Consider the following 18,384-nt stretch of genomic DNA (forward strand, 5'->3'; position numbering starts at 1 on the left):
TAGGGTAGCTGTTCGTGTTTTGTGTTGAGAATGTGTGTTGAGGATGAATGTTTAGATTCAATGCTATCAAGTGAATGATATGTAGATATTGCCCTGGTTAACACAACCAAAGCAACTGTCTTGAAAATATTGAGCAAACAACTCCAGTCCTCGTGTTATGCAAGCCACAAAACTGACTCAATGACACCTTCAATGTTCCATTCATGCATCTCACGCATGCACCAGGCAAAGAAGGGAAAAAAAAAAAAACAACAGAGTCAATACTTACCTTCGCGTAACTGTATACAAACGTGACATTCAACCCTCGTCCTCCTCCTCCTCCTCCTCCACGCACAAAATGCAAAATGCAAAAAAAAAAAAACGTAAAAAACCAGATTCTCTACATGCCGTGCAACCTTCTGTAAGACTTGCCACGGTCAACTGGTCTGTAGCATGCATTCTGCAGGGGTAAAGTTCTTATGATCAGACAATGTTTCACATAAAATTTAGACCGATTTATCTACCGAGACTTAGTCGAGCACAGGTCATGCACCCGTTAACTGTCATGAAACGGCGGACCAGTTCCCTATCCAGTCGGGTTATTTGTATCCTTTGTGAGTGGGGAGTGGGGAGAAGGGGGGTCTGTCAATCGCTCTGACTGACATGGACGTCTGAATCATGTGTTACATTAAAAAAAAAATATATGTGCTGGATCCGATTGAGTGAAATGGTCGGCGCACTAGGCCGCCTTCTTGGTAAGACGCTTGCTTCGGTGTCCGAGCTGCAGAAAAGAAAAGATGAGTTGAGTGACATAGACTAGAATATTGGATCGACGCCGAGAACTTTTTCAGTGTAAGACTCAAGGGTAGCATAAATGCCCCAAAGCAGAGCACGTACGATCTATGTCTGTACACAGTAGTACCGATGTCCCACGTTGCCTGGATACATGAGCATACCAAATATAGACCTTGCTAGTAGTTGCCTGAAATCCGTGTATCAAATTAACGATTCTCATCTACCTAATGCACAAAATCGGACTCGGACGTGTTCCAAGTACCGAAACTCTGAAACTCTGCAGCTGCCAAAAACATGTGAGCGTGCAAATAACACCACCGGGGTCCCAGTGGCTGATCCCAGCTCGCGTGAGTTATATGCATGATCCCGTTTATCCAGTTCAATAGCTTTTCTAGATTGTACCATGTAGACAATTACATGCATACATCTCATAAAACAATCAAAATGTTGCCCATTTCAAACTAGTACAATAATTTCTCCGTCCCGACATGTAGTACATAACTACATATAAGTATGAAGATTTCAATTCCAACCAGTTAAAACTGCCACTAATGGGACCGATCCACGTGGTCTGCTTCTATCAATCCTCTAGTAGACTAGTACTAATCCACACACTTGCAGACTCAGTGCAGGAATTTGAGAAAAAGAAAAAAGCATTTGGACCAAAAATTACGGAGCCGAAATACCCCAGTCCAGAATGTAGATCCTTAGCCAGTTATAGTAAGATCGACTGTTACCCATATGCGGCTAGATTCATAAATTACTGGACCAACCTACGTCACTGACAGTCACTATTGAATGCAAAATATAAACGTTATTTGAAATATATCAATGCTAGCAACACCAATGCAATGAGAGAGATGGGGGAAAAAGAAATAGGAAATAAAAAGGGTATCATTGACATCCTCTCAGCCCCGGCGCCATACACAACAGCTAGTAGTATAAGCATACATGTGCTAGGAAATAGGAAATAAATAAAAACACACACCGCGCTCAATATGATATGAATAGATCATCAATCAGTCATCAAAAGAGAAAAAAAAAAAAAAAAAAAAGGAAAGCCCCGGCAGAATCAATCAATCAATCCAAACTCGCAGCCGTCCTGCAATGCAAGTTGAACACTATGTATTAAAATGAAATAGATGGGCGTAGCATAGTATAAGGTGATAATCCAATCAAGGGATCAATGCAAATGGTGATATCGCCGAACAAATGTCTCCTGGCAGTCTAAGTCGTTGACTTGTATATTTTTGTGTTTTTCTGTTTTCTTTTCTTTCTTTTTTTTTTCTTGTTTCGATTCGTTTTTTCGTTGTCTAGGACGTGATCAACCGTGCCTAGGGCGTGTTGGGGACGAAGTCGAGCCCGGCGACGAGGTGCCTAGGTCCACGTCGCTCATGGGCGAACCTGATCTATGGTCACCATCGCTGTTGCGGATTTGGTTGCGCAGCGCAGGCAGCTGGCGCCGTCGGGCGTTGATGAACCAATTGCTGATCTGTTTCTTGTCAGTACATAACCCTCCAATCAAACTTCTTACAGCAAACATACCTGGCTGATCGACAGCCCCGTCCGCGACATGAAGATCTGCTTGTCTTCCTCGGTCGGATACGGATGGTCAAGATGATCGTGGAACCAGGCGCGCAGAATGTCTGTCACGGGCTTAGGCAGATTTCCTCGTCTTCGCTTGCCGCGCGAGTCCAGCGGTTCGCCGATGACGCCAAACGTCGACGCGGGCAGGGTGTGGCTGTGAGTCATGGGCGAGTACTCGGACTCGCTGGCGTATGAGGGGGGCGGATAGGGATGTCCACCGCCGTAGCCCTTGGGATGATTGTGATTGGGATTGTGGTTTGGATTGTGACTGTGACTGTGACTAGGGTTGTACATGGCCGGAGGCGCTCCTCCATTGCCACCACCACCACCACCACCACCACCACCAACGCCGCCGCCGCCGCCGCCGCTGCTAGCAGGATACGGTGCAGTAGGGCGAAACCGGTCGTCTTCCATACTAGTACGTCCGCCATACACGGGCTCGGGGCCGGAGCGCGGCGCTGGGTCGTAACCGCTCATCGGACGGTCGAGATGTCGCCCTGAGGCGCCCGACTGGAGATCTCTCAGCGGTGGTAAGATGGGACTCGGTCCGCGCGAGGGATACACAGGGCCTTGATTCGGCGTGCCCGGCGGAGGCAGCGCCTGGCCTCGGTGCTGATGCTGTTGATGCTGTGGATGCTGCTGCGACTTGTTGAACGAGGCCGCAGCCTCAGGACTGCGGTCCTGCGGCATGGAGCGAGACTGGCCATAGTAGGCCGCCGAGTCAATTTCTTCGTGTAGATGAGGGGGAAGGAGCTGAGGAGTCAGTAATTGCTGAACAAGGATACACATGTACAAATCAAAACACACCTCTCGAAACGACGGAAGTGTCTGGTTCCGCGACGGAGCAATATTGCTCGTATATGAAACAGCCATGTTCTTGCGATTGTGTCCTGGCTCTTGGCTATGTTGTTGAGACATGCGGGGAGAGACCAGGGCGGCAATATAAGAGGAATGTCGGTCGAGGTCACAAAATCTCCCCACTGCCTAAACCATTCGAAACACGGCAACAGCTGACCACGAGAGCGGGGTACAGGAACAAGACAAGAGGGCAGGACAAGAGTGAGGAAATGGAATTGGTTGTGGTGGCAATTGCTGTTACCCTGTATGTAACAATCCAGTAAAAGACAAGGTCTGGTTCTACGTGTCCCACGGTGAGGTCAGACTCTGTTGCTGGAGGGGAGGATGACGATGAGATAACGATAAGGAGTAGTAGTAGTAGAGTGAGCAAGTAGGACCGGGGTAGGGTTTGAGGACACGAGTCAGGCTTCAGTCGGGCGAATGAAAACGGAAAACGAAAAAGGGAAAGAATTAAAAAAAAAAGAAATAAAAGAAAACCAAAGAAGGAAAAATTATGGACCAGACCGAAAAAAAAATAAAAATAAGAGGCAACACCAACAAAGTGGCAGCCAGCGCAAGCCAAAGGCAAAAAAGCAGTAGCTACAGGGACCAGGCCGATAAATAACTTAAAAAGCAGACCAGAGGCAGATCAGGCAGAGTGTCAGCCACACAGGGCGTGCCATCTACCAGCGTTAGTTCGTTCACTAGTTCTGGCTGTACCCAAAATTCTGGCAATGACAGAAAAGCGAACCAGCCAAGTGGACGGGAGAATCAAGGTTATGCAAGGTGACTGGGTCTCGCCGGAGCATTTCGAGCCAAGTGGATTTGTGACTGTGAGTCTGAGTCTGAGGATTAGGACTAGTACTGAGTACTGACTAACGTACAAAGACCTTGCTCGGTTTCTTTATTCTTAATTTCTTAGTTCTACGGTACTCTGTATTCTGTCTTTAATTATCTACATCAAGACCCAGAGTGGTGTTCTTCCAAAAAGGAGTCTGGGGGCTGCAAAAGGATCTAACTCTGAGGGCGCCCAAAGTCCTTTAGTCATTCTCGATGGGTGGTGGAGCCCGGTTCTCTCATTTTTACTAAATTAGTCAGTGCTACTCCGTAAAGAGGAATGACGATCCAGGTGTGGAGATGGTGTCTTGAACTGGGCATCGGGGCATCGTGACTGGCTTAAGGTTTTGACAGATGTCGTGCTATACTAGTATTTAGTATTTTGGCTTTGAACGTGGGTATTACTTGTTTAGGACGGACTATGCGATAAAGTTACAGCTACACCGTCAACGTATGTACTTGTACATACCTATACTCGTACTTTACTCCGTACTCTGTAGAAATAAACAACAATAATAACAATACAGAGTACGTACTCTGGAGTCTGTACTGTAATAGTTATCTCGGATAGCGGAACCGCGACGGCGGATTTCCCGATCGGGGCAATGATGCCCACCTGTTGGTAATAATCATAATGGATCCTTGGAACGCAGACCTCGTGATTGGGCACCGTCAGGGGCGAATTAAAAAATAACTGTGCTATGCGATTTATTATTGTATGGATGTATGCAGGCGCGCACTAGCGCTGGGGCTGCCTGGGCGGAGATGGCGGCATCTCCGGCTGGAATTTCCATATTTTTAACATTGCCATGGTATTCACTATCTAGCACATAGTCAGGATATTTATTATTATTATTATGGGCAATATAGCAAATGTCAGGCGACCGGGATCAGCGGCAATTAAAGCAGGGCTGCTTTATTACTAGACTGGGACCTTAGCATAATTGTAGTCTACTAGTCACAGCACTAGTAATAATACTAGTACATGAGCCGAGGTGCAGTTGCAGGTCCTTATGATCGTGCTGCAGCCGCCAATCAGCCACGAACACCAGTTCGTGGGATCGAGCCAATCATAAACATCTTCAGGAAGTTGATATTTCGCACATATGCCTATATTTTGCTGCTAGGAGGAATCTGAAAGCACTTTGTTATTGAGACACTATGGTTACGGGCGGTTGTATTGTCCCGCGGGTATGAATGGCCACCATACTATTGTTCATTTACGAGCGCTGCACAGCCACACAGCCACAGCAATACCGCGCTAACCGCATCCGGCTTGGCCTGCGTCACTGCCAAGACTGTCACAAAGTCTAACCGCACAATATTACGGATACTCCTCCTCGTACTATCACAGTATCATAACTCATCGGCTCTCTCGGTACCTACCGCCCCATCGCATCAGCAGCAGCAGCAGTAGCAGTAGCACTGCTAGGGTCTCAACCCGCATGTCGATCCTGCCCCCGTGGTCGCTCTATTTGAGGCTGCTACCACGTCAAAGTCGCAGCGAGCTGTGGCAAATGCGAAAACACTACTGTCTGCCAGTACTGACACACCGGTATGTCTTGGGCTGACTCCCTTCAAGGAGCGAGCCATGGGCAACCTGCTCCTCGGAAATCCTCCAGGCTGCTTATTCCGATTGGCCGTGCCGAACCCATACCGAAATATCAATTTCAAATACTATTAATTAACGACAGAATTCTCTGGATGTCGCCGATCCCCATCACCCGGTCCGCCAATCGGACCGCCCGCGACGTCATGCGGCATGCAGATTAGGTTGAAGGACTGGCAGTAGGTTAAGGGAAGGAGGCCAGTATTCCACCGGATGCGGACCTGAAATTTGGAATAACTGACATAGTTTGACGAATTCCGGATCCATGGTTGGCACTCCCTTACCCATACTTGGGTTCTTCTCGCGGTGGAGAGCAGGTGGAGCAAACTGTCAATAATGAGCAGCCACGTAACGAGGCCGAAAGCTTGAGCTAACGCTGGTTTTGGGGTCGAAAATGAGATCGAGCGCGCTCTGACAGCAATGACACCTTCCTAGACGGGCTGGTGCCGGAGATTTCCCCACTGTAGTTCTCTGTCGGAGTCTCCTGAATTTAGTCAATTTACTCTGTGAGTGCATTCTCTGTTAATACGTGTCTGTTATACCTATCTTGCCTGAATCTGAGATGGATCTCATACTATCGCCCTGCATGTCATTCATTAGTTAATATCACTAGTCGGTATTATTTCATCATAATTTATCATTCATAACCCCGAGCTAACCCCGAGGCCATGTGGCGACCAACATACCGATTAGTAGAACTTCAGAAACCCTGTCTTCCATCCCTGCTCTCACATTCTCGAGTCCCAGCGCAGTGGATACGCTTCGATCTCAGATCTTTTTTTTGCTTTCTTTCTGCAAGATCCAGAATCCGCCCCTCTTTTTTTGCTTTGCGGCTTTGGTTTTGGCTTCCTCGGTTCTACCTACTCCTTCTTTCGGACAGTGTCCGGCCTGCTGGTATGCTCGGACCGTGGTTGAGTCTGTACCGTGCCAGATTAACCCTGTTTTATATATGCACTTGACATGCATATCCCGTGCTGTCTGTCCTCGGGAGGGGCGCCTCCACGTCAGAACAACCAGACCTTGATCCTGCGGAAACGCCGTTCCGTTAACTTTTTGTGTGTATTTCTTCAGATGCACGTTTGCCCGGCCCCTCTCTTTGGTCATTTTTTTGTCGATCACTGCCTGATCACCCCTCACGATCTTCATGTTCGACTGTGACAAGACTCCCAGATGACTCATTTACGGAGATTCATTTCAGGACCCAGCTAATCAGCGGCGCGCAGGTACGAGATTTACTTTTGCTGTTAACTTGTTAGTGTCACTGTCGGTTTGTTAGCTAGCTACCAAGTGCCGAACCAAAGTTAGTATGCACTACTAGTACTACATACTACGGATGAACTAAAGAGCCTAGTAGACATGTCACAAAAACAAACCCTTGCTTGTGGCGCATGCTGCATCTGCCAGACTCCAGATCCCAATCTGAGGACTGCTGAGCCACACTCCCTGTGGCAACTTGCAAGTGCAAGGCATCGATCGATCGATTTCGCATGCCTGCGCGATGCAAGGACATGAAGCATTCCTTAGATTCTCTTTACTGTCGTCGCACGAGTCGCGACCGACTCTGGCAAACTCCGAAGACCTCCGTAGGTCCTACTACTACTACTACTTTCGAGCTTTTTAACAGGTTCGAGCACACGGTTTCTTATCTGGTAATAGTTCTTGCCAGCGCAGCCAGATTTCTAGTTGTGGACGCATGCACTAAGTAGCTCGTGTGATGTGACTGACGGCTTTCAAGTTTCTGATCTGTCATATTCCTTGCCAGACCGGAGAACACACTAAGCAAGATACCACTATCCTATTTAGATTCATGTTCAATCCCAGTGGGGTAGCGAATCTATCATAAATATTCTTATTATTGAGATTTGATGTTCCCTACTAAACATTGAACTTGCAATCACCGAGGCTGGTGACTGACACAAACATGGGTTCATGCCAGATCGACATTTAATTTCCACAGCCAAGCAGACTGATGTCATTGATCTTTGTCTTTTCTGTTCTTTTTTTTTTTTTTTTTGGTGTTTTGATCGACGCCTCGATCGGAGAATTTCAAAGCCGTCTGGAACTAGTAACACGCAACTAGTGAATTAGTTTGACCTGCTGAATCTGATCGATCGATGAGAATAGCGTTTTTATCGATTAGGTGTAGCAGTATGCATTGTTGTTGTTGTACAAAATTACTTTGGGCATGTAGGTAGGTATTTTGTTGATACGTCGAATAACGGATGAACTGCATCGGTGCCTAATATACTGTTGACCTTTTAGGTGCCCATCAGTATCAATTTGTAGTGGGTCAGTTGATATTTAAGATACGTGTACATATGTATTGAAAACAATAATCCTATTATGCCATTGTAATCAAATCTACTGCTGCTTCAGGAATTTTATTTATTAGTTCATATGAGAAAAAAAAACACAACTTTCTTATCCCTTCTCAAGAGATTTTGATATGATGGCATGGAAAACTAAAACTCAGTACGGTAAGATCTAGATTATAACATCACGCACTTGGTGGTATCAGTAATTGTAACATATTCGCAATTTGTGTCAAGTAGTTTGGGGACATCTGGATGGTTGGCTTAGGCTCCGAGGGTAAAAGCCCAACCATGCAATAGATTGACATAAGAACCACATTTACATGTATATTTCAGCATATCTTTATGGGTCGTCAGACGAAGTGGCGGAACATAGCGACAGAGAGGATATGCTTGTAATATTCAAGAAGGGATTATTTTACATCCGAAAGGTTGACAACTTAATACAAGAGTGCCTAGAAGAGATATTGACGAGCATATGCCAAGAAGCTCGGTACCTTGCTACAGAGAATAGTAAAATGTTGAACAAAGATTGAATTCTGAATTATGCAAGATTCAAGTCTAGTTATCTTTATACCCCACAGCGAGATTCTTCTGGTAGGCGGTTTCTTTGCTGTCCTTGATGTTTCCCTTCAGATTGAGCAGATCCTGTAAAATCTTACAGATTTCCTTGCGTTCCTTGGAGTTGCTAGCCATGCCCGGATAGATATGGTGATCAAGGCCCACGGCGACGACCATGACCCGCTTTTTTTCTTCCTTTGAACGGCGCCGTCTCTTCTGATCGCTCTTGGAGGGTTCTGCGGCAATAATGCCGACTTCCGGTCCTTTCTCAGTGCGGAGAGCCATTAAAATACCCATATACGCACTGGTTTCAGGCAGGGCTTTTTCCGCACTTGAAATAGCAATGCCTGCCTCGTTTCGCAAGCCGTCAGTCAATCGGTCACCCTGTCTATTTTTTACTTGGATAACAATAAAAGACGTCTTGTTATCTTCAAGTATGGCGACAGGGATGATGATGTCGAAGTATGCCGTACCAGGATATGAAAACAGTGCCGTACCTCGACCCCAAGCTTGTCGGAGAACGGTGGGGTTCACTGGCCCTTCCAAGCGAGTGAAATGATTGAAGAAGACAAAGCCTTTCGTCATCAATTTGGTCACATGTTTCCCTGCCTGCTCTGAGGACAGTTTGGCAGTCTGGCTCTCCCCGAACAAACTTTGGACGAACTCAAGGACAGTTTGCGGTTTCGGAGTCTCTAGATCTAGGGACTGTTTTTTGTCGAAGGCAAACATTAAGATGAGAGCTGCTGCCATTTCTCCAATATCTCCAGTATCAATAGATCCAGATGAGCATTGTTTGTAGAAGTTCTTGAGAACTTCGAGCTTGCAACCAGGTCTAGTTGCCATTTCCGAATATGCAGCCCAGGCAAGAATTGGCTCAGAAGGCTGGATAGTGCGTAATTTTCGTCGATCATCGCTCATATCATAGACCATCCTCAAATGGCCAGAGACCAAACTCTCACCGAGATGATGTGAGACTACATAGAACTGCAGACGGAAAGACAATAGGCTGGTAAGAGTCTCTTCGGTGAATTCTTTATTGTCTGATCCACCATACATCTTCAGAGTGGCGTGATTCTTTAGACCATGAGTTCCACCAATTTGTAATTGGATTGCCCAGTTTGGCCGGCCGAAAGTAAACAATCGCCTTTTCCACTCGTTGTCAAATTTAATAGTAGACAAGTCTTTGATTGTATGGGGCCCTGTTGCTAAACTGTCGTGAGAAGAGATTTCCCAAATCGGCGTGAATTGTCCGCGGGGGTCTCCAGTAAGCTTTGCGCTGGGGTCAAACCCTCGAGGAGGCACGAAGACGTTGAATTTTGCGCACGTATCCAGTAAAACGAAGAAAATTTTCTCGTTTTCTTTCACCCCTCGTGACAAGCCATGAATCTGTTGATGCCTCGCAGCACGTCGGAAAGAAAGAAATGCCATATCCGAGGGAGTGAGAAGTGCTCGTGCTTCATCAAGGCAAAATAAAATGTAGGGCTTGCCTTTTGCTGCGTCCGGGATCTTGCCCCCTTTCAAGTCCTTTGCGTATTCTTCGAAGAACGGCTCAATTTCCTCTTCGTATTCCGCCAATTCGTCGTCAATGTAGTGTCCATGGTCAAAAAACTCCTTTATCTCGTCGCTTTTGAAGTCACGTCCACGATTACTATTTAGTTTGATTCTCTTTATACCGTGGGGTCCTATTATGCGTTCATATAAACGCTTTAGGGCGTTTAAGAGTCCATCTTGGATTATTTTTTGTTCTCTATCGTCATAGACCTGCATTGTGAAATAGTCTGACGGGCTGATACCGTGTCGGCAACAAAGCCGAACCTGACGGATACTAGCAGCGATAAACATCTCAAATTTCGTGGTCATTCTTGCCCTGTCGCTGTCCTCGTAGTTAGGCATGGTACTGGTCAACTCGTTGACTAGGTAGGATGCACCGGGGTATGAAGAGGCCAGTTGCGGTGAAAGGCTCGCGTAAACCACGTAAGCAAGCCCTTTTCTGGCAATAGATTGTATTGAGAAGCTTTTGCCGATCCCACTCGGGCCGACAATGGAAGTGTACGGGCTGAAGTAGGCTGCTGGGTCATATTGGCTGTAGTAGGAGCAGATCTTCTCCCACAGTGCTTCTGAGACATTGGCTTTTCCCTGCTCTTGCGTGTGGAAGGCATTTCTAAGCTTTTGGACTTGCTTTCGAGAATCGTTGAACTTCTTCTGGGCGGGGCTTTCTTTTCGAGGCACATGTTTTTTGAGAATATTGACCAGGACACTAGCATCATCCTCAGAAGGAAGGAATTGACCAGTCTCCTGAAGACAAGAAATAAGGATCTTCATGAGTGTGTCGTCGTGCTTTGGGTCCCTGGCTCTTTCAAGATATTCCTGCTGGTCCAGAGGCAGAGTCTTAAATTCATCGTACGCTTTGACAGCACCGAAATAATTTCTCACATGTTTCAAAAGTGTAGAAGACAGGGGTTTGGAAGATTCGAGGGTCGAATTAATTCCAGCTTCGACAGTATATCGTAAGTGGAATTTTTCGCAAAACTCCTTGACTGTTGTGCAGTCACGCCAAACGGCCGCGGATTCTCCAAGTGAAGACATCGTTCGTGAAGAGGGGAGTCTAGGCAAAAGACATTGTTTTGTGGTCAGTTATAGGTAACTATGAACGATGTAAAACAAGATGCGACATACCTTTTAGGAAGGAAAGAAGACAGCGACTTTGCCGCACGCTGTGAAGGGGTTAGAAAGACAGCGACTTTTCTGTACGCTGTGAAGGGATTAGGAAGACAGTGACTGTTAGTACACTGTGGGAGATAAGACAGCGACTTTTCAGCACGCTGTGGAAAGGGGAGAAGGGGGGGGGGGGGGGGGGGGGTGGGGGAGTCAGAAAAACAAGAAGAGAGGCACACAGGAGATACAGGAGATACAGGAGACACAGACGACACAGACGACACAGAAACAAACAGGAAAGTGAAGAGAGAAGGGAAGGGTGAGAAGGAAAAGAGAAGAGGGAAGACGGATATGAGAAAAGACGAGAAATAAGGTGGTTGCGGCAGGCAACCACGCAGTTACCTAGATGGGTGCAAACATGACGTTGTGGCAAGCATCAACTGATGCACCGATTAGCTACATTCTTGTTGAAGGAGTGTCTATTCTACTAGAGGATATTATAAAGGTCTCTTCTCATGTTCCCATTACTTGAATTCGCTAGAGAGCTGCCAGCTAGTTATATTGGGACATACACAAACGTAGGATAGAATTGCTCCTTCGTCAGGGGCTTCTCGCTGCTTCGGCGGGGACCAGCAAGCTCTCCAAAGGCCCTGCCAAAAGAAAGAGAAGAAAAATAAAGAGGGGGCTGGGGGGCTGGTTCTTTGTTTGTTTCTGCGGGGCGCCCCTGACAAGCAACGACTTCCTAATCGGGCATTGTTGACTCCCCACCATCTCTTTCCCTCGCCTCACCTCCACCACTTTCCCCTCTCACCTTCACTTCTCAGGATCCTGCAGCCTCTTTTCGCTGCCCTGACTTTTGTGCTTTCTGCAAGCCGCCTTGCCTTCTACCTTGACTTTTTTTCTTCGTCTCTGTCGTTGAAGCTTGTCTGTAAGCTTCACTTTATTTTTTTTTCTCTTGAAAACTTCACAGCGTGCTGTAAAGTCGCTGTCTTTCAAGCCCCTCACAGCGTTCTGGTAAGTCGCTGTCCCCTTACCCAAACTTTCTTTTTTCAAAAAAGATCGTTTTGCCTACCATGGCCACCTCCTCGAAATATGATGGATTTTTCCGCCTCCAAGGAGGACGAGACTATCCAAGACAAGATCTGCTTCGCGCCACTCGCCGATTTCCAGTCCGTGTCTGCTTCCCAGAAAGTGCCAGCCAGCCAATACATGCTTTCTGTGTCATTCATCCTTCCAGTCAGAGTCCCGATATCACTATTTCATTCGGTGACAAAAAACTGGAACACGAACCGAGTGTTGTCTTCAGTTTTCCTCATTGCATCCTGGAATTCTACCTGGAGGGAGATGGAGAGTATGGCAATGACAAAATCAAAGAATGGCGAGCCACAAAGCCTAACTGGTTTACGCCTACCAAGAATTTTGAAACCCCCAAAGCCGTCGCCTGCATTGATATCAGCACAAGAGACCCTATTACGGTCGGGCAGTTCAATTTGCTCTCGAGCGAAGAACAGGGAAAATGGCGAGCAATGCTCTCGGGCCTGGAAAATGGAAACATCGTCCTCATCCCAACTTTTCCCTCCCACAACGCTCCCCTCAAAGACATGTTCACCTGGCTTTCTCTACTACAAGGCAAAATCCTGAACAACCTCCAGCCTGTCAGCATCCTCGAGGACGCAGGCAATGTTCGAAGGGGCTTTTGGTGGTACTACGAATGCATTGCCAAAAAAGACGACAAAGACCTATCACCAATGGAACCATATCCATGGATGTGGCACAACAAAGATGGGCGCTTGCAGTACAACCCACAGCCCGTAATCCGCCCATATTTCCTTGACAGCCACGAGCGGAAACTGTCGCTAGTTCCTGGGCTGAAGGTTGAACGTCAAGAGCAGATTAGTATCATCGAGAGAATCTTCAATAAGAACAGAGTGCACAAGTCGACAATCTGCCTCGCCGACAATGGAAAAAAGCAAATCCATGTCTCAGTTGTTAAGCCAATTGAATACGCAACCGTTGAAATCCCAGAACTACCGGAGAAGACAGAGGTGCGTTTCAAAATCACCGACAATTCTGGCTCGTCTACAGTCGGTAAGGGGCAGGATCATTCAGATTCCAACAGCAGCCGACTTGGTCTTGATAACGCGCCATGGCTTGCCTTTGATTGACCTTGGGCCTCACTACGACATTGTTCTTGAAATAAAGCCCAACCTACGCCCGATAGAAGATCAAATTGCGGCTATCATTAAGTCTGGGGAGCCAGAGGTGGTCTTCGGTGACAAAACCGAAAACTGGGCTCAAGGTTTCTCTCTCCACCGGACAGTGCTTGCCCATGGTTGCGAATTGGATCCTTCTCATGGATCTTTTTTCAAGTGGAGTATTCTGGAAAGAACAAGCCTGGACCTGGAAACAGCGAGATGGAGGATCAATTCTATCAAGAAAGCTTGTAGACTTGATACGACACAACTCGAGGCGTACGAGAAGTCCTTGTTCTACATGGTTGCTGGTATGAGCCTAGTTCAGGGTCCTCCAGGCACCGGAAAATCTCACCTGGGCGTTGCTATCATTGTCACTGTTGCTAGTCTTGGGTTCAAAGTACTTCTCACCGCCGGGTCAAATAAGGCGGTCGACAATCTCTCAGCAGCAGTTACAAAATTCCTGAACAGAAACCCTGAAGTAAAAACCTGGTGTGGCGAGTTTGTTCGCGCCCGTACTCCGGGGTATCAGCTGAGCCTGTTCCATGAGCTTATTGTCGGAAGCTCAGAAAGCCACGGCCCAGCTAAGAACAAGACCGATGCTGACACCATCCTCGAGAACATCCAGCTTCCCCTGATGGTCAAAAAGCTTGTCTACAACGACCCTTATTCGTCCAAATACATGCAACGATTTGTCGGACTGATCTCTGAATATATATCAGCCAAGGGTCATCTAAGTGCCGACAAGAGCAAGGCCTTCAAGAGTGACTACCAGCTGATAGCAGCCGAGATCGCGAAAGAATCGAGCATTGTGGCCAGTACCCTTAGCAACTCTGCGCACGATTTTCTTCTAAGTTTCCAACCTGACTTTGTGATCTGTGACGAATCTGGACAGTGCACCGAGGGAGAATCAATGATCGCCTTGTCAAAGCCGTCGGTCAAAGCTTTTGTTCTCCTCGGCGACCCGCAGCAATTGGCGCCAACCATCATCACCGAGCAGTCTGTCAATCCTAATCCCGAGATCGGATTCATAAAGAGGTCACTCATGGAGAGGCTCAAAGAGGCTGGTTACCCTTGTTCAATGCTCAGGACGAACTACCGCTGCCATCCTGAGGTCCTGGACTTTTTCAACCGTACCGTCTACAAGGGCCAGTTGACAAAACCAGCCGGTTTCGTCCATGATGGCTCTATTGGATACATCTGGGACAGCTTCACAAGAAATAACCGAGACTTCATTCTGGCATGCCAACAGAATAAACGACGAGTGTTCCTAACCGTTGATTCTGTTGCTACTAAGCCTGAGAGTTCAACGTCGTGGGTCAATCACCAGCAGGCAGACGTGGCACTGGACTTGTTGAAGGACCTCTACAAGCACAAGGCACCAGATGGACGGTCTATTACTGCCGTCGATGCGATGCTCATAAGTCCGTACAAGGCGCAACGGAATCTGCTGACTGAAAAGGCACTAGAGCGTGGAATCCCACTCCCCGAAAACCTCACTGTCGATGCCTCCCAAGGCCAAGAGGCTAATCTTGTCATCTACATGTTGGTTAAGCCAGGTGTGAACCCGAAGCAGATTGGCTTTGTGGCAGATTCTCGGCGCCTCAACGTCGCCCTCAGCCGAGCCAAGGATGCTCTTGTGATAATCGGGAACTCGAAAGCCTGGAGCAAGCAGCTGATGGAGGAAATGAAGTACAACAAGACGCAAGCGGTTCTTAGAGCACTTATTACCGATGTGCAGGACAAGGCTAATATCGTTCCTGTTCGTCCCCTTTTGGGTGCCCCCCCGCTCACTCAAAGTAAGTTAGTATTGATCATTTCCAATTTCAGTTGCTTATAATCATATAGGTCTTTTGGGTGCCCCCCCGCCCACTCAAAGTAAGTTAGCAGTGATTCCTTTCCAATTTCAATTGCTTATAATCATATAGGTGACGACATGGATGTCGATAGCAACGCTGGAGATGCTGTTGCGGTTGGTGGAGCTAAGACTCATCGACCGAGATCTCCGCCAGCCAACATGCCAGAATTGACAGACCGACTAAAAAGGGCTCGTGTCAATCCGCCTGGAGGCAGCCGAACCTTGGGTGAGTCGGGCACTCGCCAGTTGAGCGAGGAGTACAAGGCAACCAGAAACGCCGAAATGGAAGCCCTCGACCTGGTGCTGGGGCTTGGCCAGCAGATCCGTGTCCTTGAAGAAACGGCAGACCAAGTTGATGCGAGGTTTTTTGATGCAGGGCCAGGTCTAGAGAGGCTGAAAATCGAGTTCGAGGAAGCGAAGGAAGCCCATAAAAATGTGTACAATCGCAGAAGGGAGTTGGAAAATGCAGGAAAGAAATACAAGTGAATAATATCATGTATGCTAAACCTCAAATATTGATAGTACTCTAATAGCAGCTAATATTTCTTTATAAAATTATATCAGTAGATTATCTAAAACTAAATGATTTTGATGGTATCTGGGAACCCCCGATTTCCTCTATTGAAGGTGACTGGGAAGTCTACCGACAAATACATTTGTACGAAACTATACAGCCAGACTCTATATATTCTTCTTATTCTTCTTGTAAATGTGTAAAAAAAAACTTACAAACGATCAAGCAATTCAAATACAGCCCTTATCTCGACCAGAAAGCGACAAGTGTATCAAAATCTTCCTCATCCAGCACCTCTGGTTGCGAACATCCAAAGGCTGTAGATGTGTGTTATGTAACCCAATGCCAAGCCGTCAATACCCCTTAGTATTTGACCAACCATGGCCCAAGGGATAAGCCCGCTAATGATTCTTTACCTGTCGACCTTAAATTACCGCTTTACCAAAAAGGGACCCCTTAGTGGGGATAATTTCTCTTGGTCTTATATAATCTGTTTCTGCCGTCATTACCGTACCATCTCACTGGCCGAGCTCCGCCCTTCGGCTAAACAGCATGATAAACCCATACCTCAGCGATCACCAAATTCATCCATCCAAAGGACCATTGCCTTGCACTTGTACTGGAATTGCTCGGCACTTTTGCTGGTGCAAGACGGATGTACAACGCATTTCAATCAGCAGCTTGATACCCGGTACGGCGTTATGTTGGTAGCTCGGACTTTCCAATTTGTGTTTGCGTCTCAAGCCTTAACCCAGATGTTTCCGATACGAAATAAATTTCACGATATATCATCAATGCCTCGTGAAACTAGCATCGATACCTCAACCAGCTTCCAATTAGCCGGTGGGCAATATCTTGCTCGGCCGATCAACTCTGTATGCTTTGCATCCTGATACCTGGGTCGCGGTGATGCTGACTGGCAGGAGATCATTACTTTGGACACTGTATCGGAGAACCCTACTCTGTTGACATATTTCCGCCTACGAAAGAACCAGACCATTAACGCTAGTGTCGTCCAGATGTGGCGGGCCAATCATCTCGATACGGATGACGTATTCGAGCCGGAATTTCTTCGACATATTATCTTCGGCGGCGTCCGGTCCGAGGATGTAAACATTGAAAACGATACTTATCAACTATTCAATGACTGGCAAACGTCGAAAGTCCATTTTGAGCCTGACCTGGACATTAGTAATGGTCCTTACTATCTCGAGAAAGGCCTTCTCCACTCCGTTTGGAAGATTTATAAAGATCGCCAACTCGCTTTCGTACAAGCCATATGGCCATCACAAAACGATCATGGGTAAGTCGGACCGCTATGGTGGCCGTTAACACGACAACACAGATAGCTGAAATCTTCCTAGGGCCTTTGTCCAGATTAACGCTGCAGGCAACGATTATCGTGCTCACGGGATTGCTGTTCCTGCAAGGTCTTATTCGCAGAGAATTCAATCGTTGTCTGGAAATTCTGGTAGCTATTCACCAAGGTGAGACCTTCTAAATTCCTCACTGATGCATTTTTTTAAAAAGAAGTTGTAATCCGGCAATACCATTGCTAAGGCCAGGTCCTCTCATCTAGCCCTCTAAAAGGGATCAGAGTTGTCGTCAAGGACAACTACCATATTCGTGGTACCCGAACATCCCTCGGCAATCGTGCATATCTCGAAACATATCCTATTCAAGAAAACACCGCAGAGGTGGTATCCCGACTCTTAGAGGCAGGTGTGCATATCGTTGGAAAAGCGCATCTTAGTTCTTTTGCCATGATGGAGCACCCTATGCAAAGCGTCGATTACCAAGCACCATTTAATCCCAGAGGAGACGGTTACCTAATAACAGGTGGAAGTAGCGGAGGGACCGCTGCTGCGATTGCGGCCTACGATTGGCTAGACATTGCAATATGCAGTGATAGTGAGTCTTTATCATATGTCAGCAACTTGTTTTTAGAACTCAACTCACATATGGATTCAAGCTACGGGAAGTGCTCGAATCCCAGCTCTTCAAACTGGGGTGTTCGGGTTTCGTCCGTCGACCCAGTCCATTTCTACGGACGGTTTGACTAAGGCATGGCCTGCTATGGACACGCCTGGGTGGCTAGGCAGAGACCTGGAGGTATTTCCGCATCTTTTGAAAGCTTTGCGCCTAGATCACCCAAAACCTCAGAACCCAAAGGAGTTGCCATGCGAGATCCTCTACCCCGAGGACTTTATGCCTAAGGACAACCCCAACCAAGTGGAGATTATGGAGCACTTCATTGCCGACATTTCAAAAGCTATGGGATGCACTTATAGAAAAATCTCTCTCCAGAATGAATGGAAGGAATCGGCCCAGGTAGAGGAAAAAGACCTACGGCAGTATCTCTATAATGTAAGTTTTAAAGAACTATGCCAACGTATATGACTTAACTTGGGCAATTAATAGACAACTCGTTACGGTTGGTATTACTCTGCCTACCACTCTTTTGACTAGTTTAGGAAAGACTATGAAGAATCTCATGGTCATGGTCCATTTGTGACAGAAGTTGTGCGATGGTATTGGTATTGACCCTAGCCTGTTCAAACTATCTAGTCTAAGCTCATTGCGGATAGGGCCCTAGGGAAAAATGTCACGCCAGAACAGCATGAGGAGATGATGAATCGCCTCTCAAT

General features: G+C 47.0%; 4 protein-coding genes across 4 annotated transcripts; 2 read left to right on the forward strand and 2 right to left on the reverse strand.

Moving 5' to 3' along the window:
- Nucleotides 1-2,098: 2,098 nt before the first annotated feature.
- On the reverse strand, nucleotides 2,099-3,234 carry TRUGW13939_11392 (uncharacterized protein; the record flags this gene model as incomplete). The annotated part of the gene is made up of 3 exons (XM_035494500.1): nucleotides 2,099-2,266; nucleotides 2,320-3,114; nucleotides 3,169-3,234. The coding sequence occupies 3 exons, from the start codon at nucleotides 3,232-3,234 to the stop codon at nucleotides 2,099-2,101; spliced, it is 1,029 nt and encodes a 342-aa protein (XP_035350393.1).
- Nucleotides 3,235-8,517: 5,283 nt separating this feature from the next.
- Nucleotides 8,518-11,103, reverse strand: TRUGW13939_11393 (uncharacterized protein; the record flags this gene model as incomplete). Its single annotated transcript, XM_035494501.1, has 1 exon — nucleotides 8,518-11,103. One exon carries the CDS (start codon nucleotides 11,101-11,103, stop codon nucleotides 8,518-8,520), a length of 2,586 nt encoding a protein of 861 aa, XP_035350394.1.
- A 1,142-nt stretch (nucleotides 11,104-12,245) lies between these two features.
- Nucleotides 12,246-15,708, forward strand: TRUGW13939_11394 (uncharacterized protein; the record flags this gene model as incomplete). The annotated part of the gene is made up of 4 exons (XM_035494502.1): nucleotides 12,246-13,260; nucleotides 13,292-15,163; nucleotides 15,213-15,242; nucleotides 15,293-15,708. The coding sequence occupies 4 exons, from the start codon at nucleotides 12,246-12,248 to the stop codon at nucleotides 15,706-15,708; spliced, it is 3,333 nt and encodes a 1,110-aa protein (XP_035350395.1).
- Nucleotides 15,709-16,530: 822 nt separating this feature from the next.
- Nucleotides 16,531-18,205, forward strand: TRUGW13939_11395 (uncharacterized protein; the record flags this gene model as incomplete). Its single annotated transcript, XM_035494503.1, has 6 exons — nucleotides 16,531-16,611; nucleotides 16,660-17,039; nucleotides 17,101-17,223; nucleotides 17,316-17,647; nucleotides 17,709-18,103; nucleotides 18,158-18,205. The coding sequence occupies 6 exons, from the start codon at nucleotides 16,531-16,533 to the stop codon at nucleotides 18,203-18,205; spliced, it is 1,359 nt and encodes a 452-aa protein (XP_035350396.1).
- Between the last annotated feature and the right edge of the window lie 179 nt (nucleotides 18,206-18,384).

This window comes from Talaromyces rugulosus, chromosome VI (assembly GCF_013368755.1).
Source record: "Talaromyces rugulosus chromosome VI, complete sequence".
Classification (NCBI taxonomy): Eukaryota; Fungi; Ascomycota; class Eurotiomycetes; order Eurotiales; family Trichocomaceae; genus Talaromyces; species Talaromyces rugulosus.